This window comes from Prinia subflava, chromosome 3, assembly GCF_021018805.1.
Source record: "Prinia subflava isolate CZ2003 ecotype Zambia chromosome 3, Cam_Psub_1.2, whole genome shotgun sequence".
Classification (NCBI taxonomy): Eukaryota; Metazoa; Chordata; class Aves; order Passeriformes; family Cisticolidae; genus Prinia; species Prinia subflava.
The window spans coordinates 7026560-7046702 of NC_086249.1; the positions used below are offsets into that span (position 1 = coordinate 7026560).

The 20143-nt window shown below is 35.5% G+C and overlaps 1 protein-coding gene across 2 annotated transcripts in view; it reads right to left on the minus strand.

Annotated features, from left to right (window-relative positions):
* The window catches only part of NCAM2 (neural cell adhesion molecule 2), a 136936-nt gene that overhangs the window by 57588 nt on the left and 59205 nt on the right, over positions 1–20143 (minus strand). For both annotated transcript variants that reach the window (XM_063393880.1, XM_063393881.1), the window contains exon 11: positions 12325–12498. In XM_063393880.1, coding sequence (XP_063249950.1) covers positions 12325–12498 — 174 coding nt within the window. The remainder of the gene's footprint in view (positions 1–12324; positions 12499–20143) is intronic.

Here is a 20143-nt window from a genome sequence, read left to right on the forward strand (position 1 = left end):
CCTTTCCTTTCTTCTACTCTTGCTGCAGCTATATCACTTTGTCTCATTCCTCAAGTGTATAAATCAAACTGTATCCTATCTCAGTCTACTTCATACAAGGCAGAAACTAGATTTTCTCACTCTCTCTTGCAGGGTGCAAAGAATTACTTGTATGTCAGGTGTTTTTTTCGTTTCTTTGTGGTTTTTTGGTGTTTTTATTTTTTTTTCTGTTCCTACAGTGAAGTTCCTGTTGTGACTTCCATCCCATTTGAAATTTGCAACACAAAGTTAGAGTTGAAAATGGTTTCCTACATTCAAAACTCTATCCATGAATTCTTTGTTACTAAAAGATCCTGGCAGAAGGTGAGGTAGGCTTCACCTGAATTCCCAGCAGACAAAAGCTGTCTCTCCTAAGCATGAGGCCCTCAGTAGTTCCCATGGGGCACCTGGAATATGTTCTGTTGAATGTGTATACGCTACTTCATAGTGTAGTAAATCCACCTAGTTTTTCATCTGAAGGTCCTGGTAACTGCCTTTCACAGGGTGAAACTCAGGTCTAAACTAGCAACTTAATCTGAACTAGTCACTGATTAATGGGCTAAATATATTCTCCTTATAACACACACACACACACAAAAGAAAATTTAAAAAGAAAAAAAAAATCACAAAATCACTTCAGTTGGAAAAGACCTCTGAGGTTGAGTCTAAGCTCTGACTGATTGCAGCTTTGTTAGCCGTCCCATCCATTTGTTTCTTGAACAACTCCAGGGATGGTGACTCCACCATCACCCCCTGGGTAGTCCATTCCAAAGTTTAACAATCCTTTCAATGAAAAAAATTCTTGCTGATGTTCAGCCTGAACTTCCCCTGCTGCTGTTTAAGACTGTGTCCCCTTGTCCTGTCACTAACTGCCTGGGAGAAGAGACTGCTCCCACCTGGCAACAACCTCCTTCCAGGGAGCTGTAGAGAAGGATGAATTCATCCCTGAGCCTCTTCTACTCCAGAACAAACACCCCCAGCTCTCTCAGCTGCTCCTGCTCAGCCTTGTGCTCTAGACCCTTCCCCAGCTCTGTTCCCTTCTCTGGACTCTCTCCAGCCCCTCACTGTCCTTCCTGCAGTGAGAGCCCAGAACTGAACACAGGATTGAGGTGTGCCCTCACCAGCACAGGGGCATGGATGGTCACTGCCCTGGTCCTGCTGCCACACCACTGCTTTTCCTCTCAGCAGCTTTCCAGCCACTGTGCCTCAGCCCATAGTACTGCAGGGGGTTATTGTGGCCATAATGCCTCCAAAGTCTAAGAAAATAATGACTTTTTAACCACTGCACCTTCTTCCTATTGTCAGCAAAGTTCTGCAGAGCTACAGTTTCTGTTTCCTATGAGGCTTTACAATATATTTAAGATGTTTTATGTAACAAAATGCAAATCACTAATTTTCTTATGTTGTTACAAAACTGTACTGCGTTATTATACACAAACTAGATGTGGCCTTCCTTAACCAGATGGATCTAAATTGCCCATTACTACAAATATATCAGTACTCTTACAGTGAAACAAAACAGATGTTGAGAATTCAGAAATTCTTAATGGTAACCCAAAGGAATACCTGAGAGCACAGGGAATGAATGCTTTAAATACTATGCTCAAAGACGCATAGTATTTTCATAGGTAAATTCATATGTTAGCAAGACTTGTCTCTCAATTAAGACTGCTATTTAAAATTCCAGCATTTTCAATTTCACTCTAATTCTGCTTCCTAAGAGTAATAAACAGAATGTGTAAAATCTGTATAACTTTTCTCACTTAAGTTGCTGCAGCCTTGGAGCTGCCTAAGAAGAAGGTTCTGACACAGGAATTCTGTCTTTCACTCCTCTAAGCCATGCACTTTTCAACACTGGAACATGCAAAGTGTGAGGAAAAGAAAATCTACTTGCTCTGTTACGTAATTCAGTAACCAGTAGACACCTAACCATCACCACTTGAAATAAGAATAAAGCAACTCCTGATTTCTGCTGTCTCCAGAGAGGCCATTTTCATGACCCCAAATGTGTCTTTCCTAACACTCCCTACTCTGTAAACAGAAAGACCTCAAAGCTGACATGAATGATGATTTCAAGAACTGGTCTTTTGATTCTTACATGCAAAGATAATTTTCCTTCATAACTTTCTTCCTCATACCCGTCCTACTCCTGTATACTATAATTTATTTCTTACCAAGGAAGAAAGAAATGGGGAGACAGAAAAAAGGTCATAAAAAAGAGATTAATTTAAAGGTATTGTGAAATGTAATACAGATCGGGTCATGCTATTGTTCTGTTGCTCATTCTTGTATGTGGCTGAAGGAGAGCTCTATTCATAACCACTCTGTCACTCAGTGACCTTGAAAATACTTAAAGAATATTCTGTCATCCTGGAGCACTTTTCTGTTTTGTATTACAAAGTGCAGCAGAAGTTTATATACACATAAATATTCCATAAATGTACTTTATCTTTTTCTAAGTAGACAAGCAATGTGCAATAAATGTTGGATGAATACAATACACACTTGAAAGGCAAAATTTGCAGCTGCACCATGTGTCTCATTTATCAGTTATTCATACCCAATACTGCACTGCATCACTCTTTGCTTAACAAGATTTACCTTTACAAGCCACGACAGCAAGACCTTTACATCAGATCAGCTGTTCATCCTAAATTTACTTGAGAGTGTGCAGTTATAAAGCCTGAAAGGTCTAAATAGGAAATAGACCAGAATTATCACAACAGCACCAGGTGAAATGCATTTGGAATGACTGATTCTCCACTTAATTTCTTATTAAAATATTTACTACATAGTTTTGCAATCAAAGTATCTTCCATTTGTTCCTACAGATTTTCAAGTCTATGTCTTGCAAAAACCATAAATCACGTTCTGCAGTGAGCTTTGACTGGTTGACTAAATGCAATTACAAACACAGAACTACAAGGAAAAAAAGAGTAAGCTCAGATAGTGGTTATATCTGCATAACACTCAATTGCTTTTAGTTATGAACTCATGCTGTGCAGTAAATTATCTGGATTCTCTTCACTTCTCATGACATTTTATTCACCCTTAAATGTGGAAAGTACATCTCATTCTCCTGATGTTTCAGGTCTGTATAAAAACCTGAAATATTTAAACACCGTTTTCCCTTTACACTTCTCACTTTCCAGTCCCTCTAATCCATCCATGTAATTTAGTTTAAGACATTTATTTAGAGTTCAACCTTTTCAACCACAAGAGACTTTTACAGCAAAGATTTGGATGAAGGCCAGAATTAGTACAGAGACAGAATTAAAGGGCTGAAAAACTTTCTCACATGCAGGTATATACACAAAATATATCAGATAACAATGGTCTTTCTCCTCATATTTAATTATAGCCTATAGTGTTTATAAAACTGCATGCATTCTTTCACTTTTTTTTAATGATGACTTGCCATTGAAAATTTTATTGGAAAACCACATAATACCATTTTATCCCAAGAATTAGGATCTTTTAAAATTTAAGCACTTTTTATTTCATTATATTTGTATCAGATCTTACAACACTATAGCTTAATAACATGTGTGTGTATATATATATATATGCAATTCCTGCCTTCTTGTGATTTCAAAGCTAGTTTTAAGTTGAGAAAACTATTTTTGAATCAAGCTAAATACTCAGTTTCTTTCGGAAAAAAAAAGAGTTTAGTTTTTCAATAGTATCATCAGTATATTAACTGATAAAAGGAATGACCCACAAATTTTTTTAAAATATTACCAATTATTGCGTACTAAAAATGGAAGCTTCTTAAAAGAAAACACTAATTTTAGTCAATTTGATAATGTGACAATAAACAGAACATAATTAAAATGTTGGGTATAAAGCAACAATATATTTTTGGAGTCTAACTTTACAGGGGTTTTTCATCCATGATTTTGCTGTTCTTAAACTGCCTGCCTAACAGTCTGATAAAAAAATAAATATATCCTAAAGCTCAGTTAATGACACAGAAATATTCCAGAATGGCTTATGTCATAATTTAACAGATACAAAAACCTCTTAGCCTTCAGGTACTTCTAGATTTGTGGAGTACATACATAGTATTCCAGAAAGGCATAAACACTCCTCAGAATAGTAACTGTTATTGTCGAACAAAATGGGATCACAATTCATGTCATAGAGAGTCAAATCTGACAGATCTGCACAGGAATTAAATGTCTCAAGATGTATTTCCCCATGGGACAGGCTGATGAATGTAATTTTCCTTCTGCTTTTGCAGCTTGCAGTAGAAATTAATGAATTCTGCCTTGACGATTTTCAACTCTGAAAGTAATTTTGATTGTTGACTTAGACTACCAAACTATTTGCAATTTATTTCTGTTTGATCTACAAATTATACAGATATAGTCTCCTTAATCATTAAATTCATTAACAAAATTATTAAATTATATGGGATTTGTATCTCTCAGGAATCTATTTGAAAGTTTTCCTGGTTTTATGGTCAAATATTGCTACACTGGGAAACTGTTTCAGTAATCAGTGGAATACGTCTTTTCATGCTTCAGTACAAAAGAAGCAGTAAATACAAAATCTGTAACCTAAGAGGCAATTAATAAGAATTCTTATTAATCTACCTATTAGATTTCCTCTCAATTTCAAGAATAAGAGATAGTAATTGCTTTGTTTTATAACGGGAAAGAGTATATTTTTGCATAATGTTTTTTCTGAAATCTCAGGGGAAATCTATGCAGAAATTCTTCCCTGTGAGGGTGGTGGGGACCTGGCACAGGTTTTCCAGAGAAGCTGTGGCTGCCCCATCCCTGGAACTGTCCAAGGCCAGGTTGGATGGGGCTTGGAGCAGCCTGGTCTAGTGGACAGTGTCCCTGCCCATGGCAGGGGTTTGGAATGAGATGAGCTTTAAGGTCCCTTCCAACCCAATCCAGTCTATAATTCTATGATTCAATAAAATTTTGAAGTCTTCAGAATGTCTGTTCATATGATGTCCACCAAAAATGTCCTGGTTAATGACAGAAAATGAAGTTTAGTGGTTTTACCCAAAAATCTGATCTGCACAGACAAAAACAAAACCACAAAAAATCCAAACCCTTGTTAAATGTATACATATATATATATACATATATATATATATATATATGTATAATAAAAAGTAAAAGAGAAACAAAATTATCTATTTAAATTTACTGGTTTATGTTCTGTTTTTACTAAGAACTTTTATTGTGAGTTGCCTACATCACGGATACCTTCTCATTGGTATAGCCAATTCAAAACTAAATAGCACAATACAGAGGCAGAGGACTTCAAGTTTTGATTACCTCATCAACACAGGCATTCCTTTAACTTTAAGCACATGTGTAGTAAAAGGAGCAACAGTACCAGCACAGCAATTTAAGAACATATCTTGGGTAACAGAAAACACTTATCCTCTATAATGTGCCTTAAAACCTGCTTAAATGCATGTGAATAAAATAGTAGGGACAGGAGCTGGTTTGAGAAAAAACCACTCATTTCACAAAAAAACCCTGCTAACCCCTGGAATTTGTATCCACAGAGATATTTATAACTCAGGGCAAAGCCCTAGGAAAACTTGGAATTTGACCCTGCTGCAACCTGGGGGAGTTGGAGCTCATGATGAAAAGGTTCCTTTTGAGATCTTTAGGATTTAGGAAGCTAAATTATTCTAGGATTTCATGAAATAGATGGAATTTAGTGTACTCAGATGAAAAAGGAAATAAACAGAACCTGCTGAGATTTGAATATGAAATTATAAAGAATTAGTTATTTCAGATTTGAGCTATAAGTTGTTAAAACCCAAAGAGAAAAAACTAGTTATGTTGAAAGAAAATATTTGCATTAGTGCTTGTAACTGGATAACTCCTTATCAGCTGAAACTGAAATATTACATTTATTATTCTTCAGTTTGCATATAATTAAGATGCTATTTAATAAGCTCAGATTTTTTTCCTTATGCTATGTTTATTTTTCAGAAAAGTAATATAATGCAACTTGTTGTTCACCTGTCAAGGGTTTTCTTTTTTTCCAGAAAGAGCAAAGGTGCCAACATTTCTTAGATAGAAGTATTTTTCATCCTTTCAATTTGCCTTGTAAAGGAAAATTGTAAAAACATTTATATTCAGCTTCTTCTTGCCCACAGACTGATTATGCTATCACAAGGTTTCAAAAATTATTGTCTTCTTTAGTAAACTATTCACTAAAGAAATATAAACATATTTGATAAATTATCTTTGGTATATTTTGATATCCCTGACTGAAATATATTTACTACTAACACTTTTACTATTGAATAGTATTATACTTGGCACATTATTTGTAAAGTTTCTTTGCCATCTTTGCTTTCTGCCATCCAAAGAAGAATCTCATATCAAAAAGGGACAATATTCTTGACCACTGGAATACAAAACATATAAATAGACTCAAAAAAGCATCTGGTATAACATGTTGATTTTCTATACCTTTCTTTTTTCTACCTCCCAGTTTGCAAACGTATGTATAACTTTAGCTTATATCATTTGCCTATTGTAGAAATTATTTTATGCTAGTATCCTACAAGAGCTAAATTATAATTCCAAGGATAATTTCATTAAAAGGGTTGAAACTCAACAGAGGATCTCCTGAAAGAAACACTTAGACCTTGAGGTGCCAGTAAAATGCAGAGACTTTGTGTTTGTGGGGGCTTGGGGTTGGTGGGTTGGTTGGTTTGGTTCGTATTTTTAGGGGGGTCTATGTTTGGTTGATTTGGGTATTTTTCTGTTGTTTCTGTTTGGGTTTTTGTTTTCCAGAAAAATAAACAAGCTGAGATATTTCTGAGTTTTAAGATCCAGTCAATTCATGCTACTAATTGTTCTTGATATAAGAAATTGCAAATTATCTAGGCATTAACAGATTAGCAAATTCCCTAGAAACTCAGGAAACCTAGAATCTTTCTCAAATGTCTCAAAACTCAATAAATGAGAGGACTTGCTTTAAGAAGTCTTCCACATTTATTAAGGTTTTATATAAAACATTAATAATTGACATTTAATACTGAAAATGAATTGATTTAAATTTTTGTCTAAAAAAATCATAGGATCAATACTTATAACTAGGAAAAAAAACCCCTCTATCTGAAATCCGAGAATTTCCAAACACAAGTAGTTTAGAGGAAACAAAGGTGGGGGTTGTGTGTGGCTGTTTGTATTGGCTCCACAAATCCCCAAATGTTTATCCCTCTTCTCTAAGAGAGTGAAAGCCATCCACCTGAGTGGATGCTACAGGTGAATTTCCACAGTAAACTGAATATGGGGCTGTGTTTATTGCATTCCTGATGTTGTTCTATCACCAGCAAATTAAGTAGCTCTAGAAATGCAGAGACTGCTTTTCCTTGGTATTTCTCTTATAGAAATAGATAATGCTCTCGTAAAAAAAAAAAATCAAAAATCTTTTTCTGTCAACCTGTAAATTGAGGAACAAAGGAAATAAAGTGTTTTGTATTCCTGTTGAAGACATTCAAATGTTTTCAGAGTTCACATTTTTCAGGTTTCAAGCACACTTCTGCAGTGGTTTGGATTTGTGTGAAAGCAAATTCTTTACAAATGCATTATTTGTAAAGAATTACTAATGTCTATAATGCTATTAAGACAAAACAGGACCTTGATGGTTTCTCTATTAGAGTTATACCGGTGGTGGTTTTTGAGGGGTGGAATGCAAAGAACTGAATTTCAGAGACTCTATCTCGCTTCTTCCTTGGAAAAGTCAATACTGCATGAAATGGAAAAACAATGGAGGCTTTTTCTTATGAAGTCTTTGTTGATTAGACAGAAACAGGTGAGTTAATGTCCTTTAAATACAAAATTGCACAGAGGATTGTGGGGATTTTTTCCAGCACAGGTGTCTTACACCTTGTCCCTGGTTCCTTTGTGCCTACGGAACAAATCCTGGCAAATGCTCTTTACCCGTGGTTGTCCTCTTGCTGACAGTGGATGAGCATCTTCCCACACTCAGGGATTTACCAGCTGTCTGGGTGGAAGGATGCAAACTCTCCTTGGAGAATAAATCTTGCCACTACTATCTGCATTTCTGCTACTTCAAGATTATCGTGTTTCTTTTCACTTTTGACAGAATCATAAATGTCTGGGCCCTGAGGGGACTCTTCCCTGTTCATCCACCTCCCCTTGGGACTCCGGTCCTCAGAGAACTCCACTGTAAAGCTGGATTTGCTGGAAGCCTGCAACAAAACTATTTTCATATTCAGAGGAGCACCTAAAAAGTGCAGAAAAATCTCACTGCCATTTGCTCCCTGAACTACCAGAGTGTTGATTATGATTTTAAATCCCTTAATAGACTGAAATTGGTGTATCAGATGATTGCTTCACTTTCTGTGCTCTGCTTCAATAGCTGCAATCAGCACAGACTTTCAAATGAAATCTTCTTCATTATAAAAGACAAAGGAGAGAGAACAGGGAAATAGATATTCCTGGTTACACTCCAAGACTAGAATTTTCCCCTTACCTGAAAACAGCTCAAACTAGTAGAGTCTGAGACAAAGTTTAGAGAGATTCTTTGAAGAAAATGGCAAATGAAAAGAATTGCAGATTAGATTTGCATAGATTCCACTTCATACTGGTAAATCGTCCTGATTAAACTAATTTGTGTTTATTGGATGATTGATTACAGAAGAATAGCTAACAACTTTGATAAGCATCTATAAAGAAAACAATTTTAATCTTAGTTGTAAAAGGTTTTATACACAGCTATTGGATCATAAGTAGATGAAAATTAATGACTTGCTAGCATTAGGAGCAATTCTTCTCAAAAAGTTTTTGAAACACATTAATCACCTATTAATGCTTTATTTATACACTTGCCTCTTTAGCCACATTTCTGTAACATTTGTTTCATTTTAAAAGCATTTTTCATTAATTTTATCACTTTATAGTTGTACTTAGTTACTGTGTGAAGACAACTACATAATATTCCTTTAGGTCATAGTAGAGGGGGAGTAGAAGACTCAGTTTAGCCTTGAAAATCTCTGTATTGGAATTTTAACAGTCTTCCAGGTACAACATTTTCCTGCATGTAGGTTTTTATGTCTCTTTCCCTTGAAAGATATTTTTTGAATTTACACATTTTGCACATTGTGGCAAGAAAGGTCTGCAGTTTTACCACTCCTGAGTTGAATCAGACTGATAAATAGCCATCCTGTAAAATTTCAGAATATTTTGTCACTTACTGCTGGGAAAAAAATCACAGCCCATGCATTATGTATGCACCACCACTTGAGATGTGCAAGCAGTTATCTGTCCCTGCGTAAACAACATTTATATCTGAATCTTAGCCATAAATCATCCCTAAAATGTGAACAGATGGAAAAAGTGGCTTTGTTTCTATTAAGGAATATTGACTAAACGTGCAAATTATGATGACCCAACTAAAAATCATAATACAGAAAACTGACTGCATTCTAAACATCCTCCTCACTTAGCTGAGATGATGTTGAGGCATGGTAGTAAAGTGTTTCTTCATTACTTAAGTGCAATCAGAAACTGTCTCTAAAACATGTATTTGTTATTATCCTTTAATAGACTATAAAGTATCTGAAATGTCTCAAAAAGGTGAAAGAAAAATAAAACAAACCAAAACAAAGAACACCTTCACACTAATAAAAGCTTCTTTGAAAAATCTTTCAGGAAGTGAAAATAGGGGTTTTGGAGTATCTCAAGGTTATCTTAACATGACACTGTAAGTAGGGTTAAATATAAATGGAGAGAAGTTTAAATAGATGTTTTAGAAAAATTGCTAAACCCCTCTGAATGCCCAGGAAACATGCAAAGGCTCAATATTCCAGAAAGATTCCAGATACATTTAGCAGCATTTCCTTTCTAAGAATAGACACTAATTTGATTTTTGACATCTCCTTTGCAAAAGCTTTTTCTGTTATGGATTGTTATGTCTGTGCTTTGGTAGCATGTTTTGGTTTTCTGGTTTGGTCCTATAGTACTTCACTGGGAATGGAAAAAGTTTTCAATGTCTTATAGAATATCAGCAGGGACTCATGATAAATGCAACCAGGTGACTTTCGATTTTCCTATCAAACTATATAATGTAGATTCAATAAGATTTATGAAAACAAGGTATCTTCTGTTTAGTAAATATTTGACAATCTGAAGTAGTTTTTGATTTCTAAAATAGTTGAGAAAGCAGTTCAGAGAAATACAGGATATACAGTCTCAGTCTTTCTATGCAGGGGTATATCAGCAGAGATTCCAGAAAACATAATGAATTCATTATGAATGTAGTATTAATTTTTAATATTACCCAATGTCCTTTCAATATTTATGTGTTTACTACATGACTCGTTGTAGACCAAGATGGCGTTTCAGGTTATTTTCATATTTACAACTTTTTGTCATCACTTGGCATAATTTTTGCTAACATATGGTATTAAGAGGTATCTTTAATATGTCCAAAGTCGTGTGACCTATTTTTTTTTCTCCACAAAACTTTTCAGCATACATTTAGGAGGCAATGAAATGATGAGGAAAACATATGCTTGCAAGATGGTATCGCCCCTGAAACTGTCCATGTGAAAAAGTAAAGTTTACAAAGGAGGATGTGGGAAAATAATATGACAGTATTCAGGAAGTAATCCAGCTTTCTGCCAAAGAAATGTTTGATATGAGTAGGAATGGCAGCACAGATAGTAAATACTCATATTTAGTATTTAGTTTCATGGTGAAAATTTTAGAACTACAGAATTCAAACAAGTCTTGGACTAAAATGATTCTAAGATCAATTCATGTTATATAGAAATCTCCAAAATGAGCAACAACTTAAAAACACTGTGTGGAAAGAATGTTTCAAAAGGAAAGTGAATTTTTGAAGAAAGAATCTTCAGTCAACTCTAGTAACAAGGGTCTGTCAAATTACACCTTTCCTACTGTAATCAATTAATATTTTAATAAACTTCACATAAACAGAAATAATAGGAAAGAAAGTTTTATGGGGAGTAAGGTGAATACGTTTTTTGCAAAGTTAACACTGAGTTTTTTTGTTTTGGCTTTACAATGAAATTCATCATCTGTGTGATTGACTGATTGACTCTGTAGTCACTGGGTTTTTACTCATTTGAGTAGCTTGCACCCTACTAGACAGACTGGTCACTTCAGGTTTTACTATTTGATATAGTTCATATCAGAAAAAAATGATTTCAAGTTCTTTGAAGGAAGTAGCTATGAGGATAAAATGTCTAACTTGATCTGCAACACTGCATGAAAAGAAAGGAAGAAGTACACCACTATCCATTTTGTGAGTGCCTGCAAATAGACAAATCTCAATGTCTTCTTTAGATGTTCTAATACTGAAAGAAATTCAAGTTATACTGGAGTAAAATGAATGTTATTATGTTTTACATTATTACATTTATACACACAGTTACTGTGTTGAGCTAAGAAAAACAAAAGATGAGTTGTAAACCTGTTTTTGAATACATGTTAACTACTTGTTCATTATATGTTTCTTTGAAATAATGCTGTAATTTTAAACATGCTCAGTTTACTGCAGAATTTTTGCATAATTACAGGGTGTGAAAGGGACAGAGAGAACACACATTAGGTTAGCTACATTTTTGTCTCCTGTGACTCTGCTGACAGCTGCAAAAACATTTGCCTCCTGATGTATTAATCAGAAAACTGTTGAGGCTGCCTTGACTTGCACTAAAAATACCAAAAGACAAATTTGGATACAAAGGTAAACATTACTCTGTATGAACTCCCCAACTCATCAAGGGCCTAAAGAACTCTTATGTGTTTGGGGAGGCTTATTCTCTTTTCTGCCAAGAGACATGCAAGTAAGTACTCTTTCAAAAGGCATTATTGCTTGTTGAACAAATATGATATGCTTTTGAAACAGGTATCCTGAATATTAACAGTACGTAGGAAGTTACTAAGTAGCTAAAAATCAGTAATTAGTGCCCAGGATTAAATATTATATAATAGCTCACTTAAAATTATTAATCTAGCTGCATACATAATGCACATTCTCAAACACAATATCATTTCTATTCTCTTTGAAATGTGTAACTTCAAAAGCTGGCTTTTGGCTGGACATGAAAAATGGACAACAACTGTAAAATTTGTAAAAATAAAAAGTAACAGTTGAGTTTTACAAAGTTGCAGGACTATTTCTAACCGGTATAGAGAGGTCTGCACTAGTACAGAGATACAGCTATCTGACTAAGACAAAGAAAGAAACAGTTAAGATATACTTACAGTATTTTCCCCGGGCATTCTTCTCAGTTAAAATACTTCCATTTTTTTGCATACTCACTTTGAACTCCATGGGAGCGAACTATTCTCCAGGTTTCTGAGGCTGCCTCTTTCACATCCACTTGGTAGTGGTGAATGGGCACACCTCCATGTGAGTCTGGCTTATTGAACGAGACCTTGGCAGTGGTTTGGGACAGCTCTAAAACTCGGACTCCGTACGGATTTGAGGGCACATCTGAAAAAGCACACACAGTTTAAAAATCAGCAGCAACTGGACAGGCCTAAGCAGATGATAATCTACCCACAAAAGTCTCCTTAGAGTCTTCAAGGGAAAAAAAAGTAATATTGAATATGGTGCAAAAATATTTATGTTAGATAACTTAAGCTTTCTACTATAGAGCTGTAAGAAAAGCACATTCATTTCCTTGTATGCTAAATTACTGCAGAAAAATTTCCCATTTTTGCTTTCTTTTATAATATATTTTAATAGCTATTTTCATCGCAGAAAAATGTAAGAGATCACTTTGTTGATTGTATAATTATGTAAAAAAGAAAACAAACTTTAAATCAAATTTACAAAACAAACAGTTACAGCTAATTAGATCTATCAGAGATCTAATTGTTCTAAATTGTTCTAAATAAGCTTATGACAAAGAACCTTATAAATAAGTTTGCCATTTTATGGAATTCTGAAACGCAGCTAAAAACATGAATCTCTTTTCCTTCTTTTCAAAGACTGGATTTCAAGCTACTAAGAAAATATGGAATGGAAGGTCTCTTATCCTCTGCTCAGCCTAAGAACTAATTTGCAAATTAGATTGAAAGAAACATTTTTTCTGAAACCAAAAGTGAAAGTGTATCTTTTAAACTAGAAAAGATCTATGAAAATAAAGCAGATGTTTGTAGGTGTTGAAATGCTACATATGAAACAAAAGGAAAAAATAACATTGGGGTCAGTACATCTTTAAAAATAGAAATATTACATTATTTTTACAATTCGTGATCAAACACCTAGAAGTCAAAAGATTAGCTTTCCTAATTGTCCTATATTTTAAGGAGTTATAATTATAAAAAAGTGATATTGAAAATGTTAAAAAGAATTTTAATTCTGTGGACAGAATACCAGGGTTTTGAAACACCATTATTTTTTTTTCTGATACATCTGAAAATGATTTGCATACCTTCTTCCAGATTTGACACTGCTTCTGTCTCCATGTTATAAAAGGTATCTTTTAAGGACATGCCAGAATTTGAGCCAAAGCCTGTAATTTGGTTAGTAGATAATGAACCATTTACATAAAATATTGCCTGCATTCAAAGGCTGTCAGACAGTTGTGAATAAAAAGAAATCAACCTGAGCTTCACCCAGCATCGGTACTTGAACAAAAATGAGACAAAAAATTCTACTAAATATTAAAGAACAGATTTAATGACATAGTCAGCCACAGATTCTCAGAAAAAGGACAATGTCAAATCTGGTCTAAAGGGGCTGATTTGTATAACCTCTTAATTATCAGAAACTTAATTTTTTTCCCATCTCTTTCAGCTTTCAGACTTGAGTGTTTTTATGCAAATATCATACCCCTTACAGCTGGCATTTCTGACTCCAGGTCTCCTGAGACCTCCAATACTTGGTGTTCATTGGGTTAAAAGAAGCATAGATTTTATTTATATGGATAAGAAAGTTGTAGTATCTTTTACTTAAAGAGACAACTATGTGAATCCATGACATTACAGATTTTAGTAAAATTCAAGTCTCAGCTTGAGGGATTCAAACCCTTTCCTATTCCAGAAAACAAATATCAGGATATGGGATTTATCAAGAAATTTTTACGTTTCTTAGAAAGGGATAGACGATTTGTGATCAGACAGAACATGACCAAATGTAACCAGTCTGCTGTGAATCTATGAAAACACAGACCTGGCTTTTGGATCTCTTTTTAAAGGGATCAAAAAGTTGGGGGTCCTTAGAAAAAAGAAATTATGTCAAAAAACCATACAAACTGTTCTTTTCTGTGACTGCATAGAAGAAGAATGAACTATATGAGTCGCTTGTTAAGTCAGTATTTACCCAAAATCAAAAGATGAGGATTAGAACCAACTTGTGACCAATCCCTTTCCTTCAGATTCTCCTTAGAGCTTAGAAGTACTTATTTTTCCCCCAATATTGTCATTAAGTACATAAGCAACGTTCTGTGTACAGATGCCTTCTCTCCTGAGCTCAAGTGGCATCTCTGAGAAGAGTGGGAAAAATACAGTGTAAGAATCCCAGAAAAGCAGTCTAGGACAACCATACCTAAGCAGAATGGCACTGGACACCATCACTTGGGAAGATGAATATCAATATTCAGTACTAAAGATGAATGCTCTTTGGATTTAATTGCAAGCTAAAAGCTACTGTGGGTACCTATAGTATTAAAAATAGTTTCTAAACTTCTGAAAATTATTTTTCTTTTGTTAAAAGTGATCAAAATAAACAAAACCAGGGGATGAATAAATATCTAATTTCATTCGTACTATTTTTATGTTAGTTTTTGGATGATATATTTAAAAAGGCAATTCCCTGGTGCTTCTGTCTCCATCAAAACCATTATTTGGTCTATGGTATGAAACAAAAATGTGTTATTTACACATCCACTCTGTTCTTGACTTTCCAAATGTTAAGGAGACCTCTTTTCCTTGCGTGTTAATGCCTGTGTGTGGTTAAGTATAATAGGGATGGCAGAGGGAAGATGGAATCCTTCAGGAAGAACGTTATGTTTGTTACTGCAGATTCAAGTATTATTTCTGCCAGAGGAAGATATTATTCCAGTTGATAATAAGCGTGAAATGAAGCTCCTTTGAAAACCCAGTACAATGTTTTGTGTAACTAGCACAATGCAATATGTTTAGAACTCATTGAAGTGTAAAATACATCCACCATGCTATTTTAAACATGCATCTCACATTCCAAGCCACTGACACATGCAGGTAAGTTTTATGCAGCTTTCAAAGTTGGACCATTTCAGTTCTAAGGAAGAGACTAAATCACCTGAAGAAAATATAGTGGGAGACACATTTCCTGGGGAAAACCTAACCCAAATACTAGCAAAATCATCAAGATATAATAAAATACCTACTATCTATTTCCAGCTAGGCAGATCTGTAACTTTTCTCCCCAAACAAGATCAATAACAACATAATGAACTGAATCTAATTCTGTAGTCCTCTAATGAGTATGAATTTGATCATGCAAGGTATACAGCCTTCTGGTCCTGATCCAGCTAAACATTCCAGCATTTGAGCTGTCTCCTGTCAGCTGCAATTACTTGGAGCATTGCTGTGATTTTCATGTTAGAATTGCAAGGCTTTTGGATCAATGTTTAGCAGGAGTGAAGAATAATTTGTAATGTTGTGTACTTTGAAGTCTGTGCGTGGAAGGATAGAGATGTGTATTTTTCTTGTTCTTTTTCCTCCTAAAACCAACCAACAAAATACATCTTACAGGAGGTTACCTACAGGTAGCGATCACTAATTCATATACTATTGTAGATATAAGTTGAAGGACTAAATAGTAGAAAAGGGAAGGGATTTACTTTCTATGTTTTAAAGATCACTTAATGATAGCAAAGATTCCAGAATACTTCCTTAGAAGTTTCACTGCTATCTTTTTTTCTCGTTATACTGCTGTCAAAACTAGACATCACAAATTCAGCCTTTAAATTAAAGACATAAAAAGTCCCAACATGTGTCAGACATTTTGTCAACTTTTTCTTCTTTCCACAGCACAAATTTCTCTGTTCAATATGTAACTATATTCATGTATGATGTTAAAGAATTGTGAGGAGCCAATTTAGTTTTGATTTCTGTCTCAACATGGGTTGTCAGAGGCCTGTAGGGGAGGGGGTGCACATGTGCCTCTTGCCAGAGGTGACTAGGAGAAGATGTGTGAAAGCTGTCTCTGAGTAGACTTTGCCTGGTAACCATTTCACACCTCACATGGGATAAGCAGTCAGCAGGAGAACACAAGGACACTGTGCTGCCCAGAGAGGTTTCTCCAATCAGATGGTGAAAAGCCTCCAACCACAGACTGCACTGGAAGGTTGGACTGGGCCAGTGGTCTCCTGTCAGCAGGCAGACTATGGGAGGGGCCAGGGGGTATAAAAGTAACTGCACAACAAGCTCTTGGAGTGTTTTTGACCAGGGACATCCCTTGTCTTTTGGCCAGGGATGTTTTGGCTTTGGGCTTGGTGACTAGGGCTGTTTGTGTCTTGGTTTTTGGGATTTTTAAGTCTGGAGGCCTTTTGGATCTTGTTTTTTTTTTTGCTTTGGCTCCAGCCTGCTGCTGTCTGCTTCTTGCCCTGGCTCAGCCTGCCTTTTGGCTCTCCTGCCCTCACTGTTCTTGCTCACCCTCACATCTGTCCTGCCTCCCTGTGTCCCTGACCAACGCCCTGCCTCTGTGACCCTGCCTTTGGTGGTAATGCCTGCTTTGTGTCTCTGTCTCTGTCTGATTGTCTCTCCTCTCCCCCCTCTCCCCTCCATCCTTGTTTCTTCCTCTTGTCTTTTCTAGCCCTCTTTAGTAGGGCAACAGCTTTTTTTGTTTGTTTATTGTTATTAATAAACAGTTTCAAGGTACAACGTTGTCTTGGTTGACTTAATTTCATTCTCGACCATCTGTTTTTAAAAGAACTCCTTGCAGTTCCCCACAGTGAAATGCGACAAGAATCAAATAAAATTCAATAGGATCCCCACACAACAGGTGTAAAATTGCACCTCATCTATTCTGTACTCAGCACATAGCATGGGTTTGCACAAATGGACTTTGTGATGTAACAGCCTGAGTAGAATTGGTTTGGCTCCAAAAACAGTACCACAGCTGATAGAGAAGTACACACAGAATTATGAGTTCATATTTGTCTCCACTGATGTGTAAAGTCTCCTATAATTATGACCGAAGTTGCTCAATAAATGACTACTTTTTATCACTGGGGATTTTCTTTTCAAGCTATTTTTTGATAGCTTTATGGAAGAAAACAACTCCCTCTCAGAGTTTAGTAGTCCTGGTATAAACAGAGAAAAGGTAGTGATGGTGTGAGAGTGGGTAGTGGGCTCCAAGACTGATCTTCCAGTCAGCTCCTGTCTCCTGCCAGTACCTTCTACTGCATTTCTCCAGCTTTTCCTCTCTCTGTACATCTGGCATATATATTGACTGAAAATAACCATGTCTAAACACTGACTCTAAATAGCACCAGGACCTTGGCAAGGAAAGAGATGAGGCTGGGGACTCGACTTCTGGAGTCAAAAGTCTCTATGAAATAGCTTGTGCTTGTATATCCTTAGAATGGAAAAAGACCCTCAATATAAAGTTTACAAATATTTCTTCTGACAAATCTCTGAGAGTTCTAGAAAAAATAAACATTTGGTCAGTAAACAAGACAACAGCTAGCAAATAAATACATAAATAATAGATTAAAGTTAGACACATGCACACAAAGCAAAACACTGCTGCCATGTTGATAGTTTCATACCTATGCTAATTGAAAATATGTTGCTGTTCAGTTCATTTTTTAATGAAAATCCTGTTGCTGATGTGGCTTTTATGTGAATGGCAAGTTTTAGAACAGTAACTTAGATTTTAGGTCTGCCCATATTTTTGTGGCGAGAAATGGACTTTTGGCAGAATATGATTTTCATTATACAACTCTCCAGGGAAAATTAAGTTCTACTATTTTTATTTTCTTTTACCTGCATGGAAATGCAAATACTTGTTGAAAAAGAAACATCCATTAACCAGCAGCAAAGTGCCAGCATCATAACTACAGACTAGTAAATTTCTAGATTTGATTTTGTAGTCTTTGTCAGTTGTCAATCAGCCTTTTCATATTTAGAGCATGACTTTACTCCATAAAACAGGTTACAAGGTGCATTTTCTGTGAAGCTCAATTATGGTCTTTCCCATGTCTTCATTTGCTTTTGTTGTCATATCTAATTCAATAAAGTGGTATAGAAGTTCTGAATATCTAATGATTGGATTTTTGGTTTTTAATTCCCTGTAATATTCCTGTACAAAGGAAAAAGATAAATCATACCGCTGTAGCAGATGTAGCATCTCTCATTTGCTCAGAGAAGCTGTGGATGCTCCATCACTGGGAGTGCTCAAGGCCAGCTTGGGCAGGACATTGAGCCCCCTGGTCTCATGAAAAGTGTTCCTGCCCACAGCAGGACTTTTAAACCCTATACCATCCCAGAATACAAGGAAGAAGGGGAAAGTCTAGGAAGAGTTAAGGCTATGAGATCCTTAGAGGTGAATCATGGTTGACTTTTTACGGCTCTAGATTCAGCCCAGCTATACATTCAGCTACGTAGAAAATCAACATTAGTATTTAAAAAAAGAGAAACCTTCAAAATTCTCATTCACCTCTGTGTCACAAACTTAAAATTTATCATTTTATGATATTAAATTACCTACTCCAATAACACAGTCCTAAATTACTGATGGACGTGTGACTTTCTATTTATGTACAAAAACATTCAAAATAATTATATTGAGACCTCAACAACACAGACGAATGTTTTTCAGTTCATACTGGCTCCCTGAATAGTGATATTTCACATAAACAATGCATAAACCAGATTTGGACAAATCCAGGAATCCAGGAATATCTGTGCTCACCTCACCTCTGAGAGCCATTGGGTCAATCTGCCAAACTGACCTGGCTTGCCAAAATTTAAGCCTAAATTTAGCTTAGATTAAAACCACAGTGTAAGTAAAATTCTAAAATAGAAGTTGTGGTTGTTACGCTGACATGAAGCAACTAATTTGCAGTGGCAACACGTGATGATGGTTCTTTTCAAATTCCATATGTTACTCACATAACATTTTAAAAGCTCAGGTAATGAAAAAGGAGGTCACCCATGTGGTATTTTTAAAAGTTGATCACCACAACAGTCAGGTCAAGGGCACATCTCATTAAGCTTTCAGCAAAACTCTGAAATTTCTATGCAGCCCAGCACCTTCCAGAACGGAACCTCAAATACTCTGTAACTTTTCAGGGTTTAAATGGAATTCAGTCTGATTCAGTAGCTCTGTATAATCTGAGTGAACAGTTATGGTTTTTCTGTCATACAAATATGGATGTAAATTGCATATCAATTCTGAAAGAAATCTTCCTTTTTAAATCATCAATATGTCTAATTTCTTAAGGAAGGCAAGAGGAATAAAGACAATGGAATTTTGACAGTATGATGACTTTCGAAGTAGCAGTAAATTAATAAAAAAGGTAGCTTGATTGTGCTGAAATCTAGCAAAGCAGAAAATGGAACAAAACATGAAGGAACAAGCAATTCCTGCAGAATTTAAAGAGAAAACTATTCAGTAAAATAATCATTATTTGTGATCAAATTTACCCTAGCAGCATACTTTACTTAATACTGTCTCCCAGCTAGGATTTGCATTTATTTTTCCCAGACAGAGCCTTTGTAAAATTATTCTATGCCCCAGAATTTGTATATACAATCAAAGCCAAAAGGCAAAGCAGGCTGCATTGAAATGTATGAAATTATTTTATAGGCTTTAATACAGAAAATATCAATCATTAGGCCTTCCTAATCAACCAGAGTGAAGCAATCAAGGTAATCAAACTAGGGAGAAAGCTGCATTTGACATCTTATATCTGTAATCATTATAGTGGTTTTATCCTCCATATCCCTGATCATTTTCCAGTTCCAGCTGATGCCCGTTTAAGTGCAAAACTTGTAACACTGAATTACATGTTTGGGGTTTTATTCCAAAAACACTCTATTTAGAGGCTAATGCGAAAAATATAAATCTTTCAGGATACTGAATATTATTCATTACATTACTGTAAGTAGTGCATAGCAGGTAGTGCACAGCAGTGCAC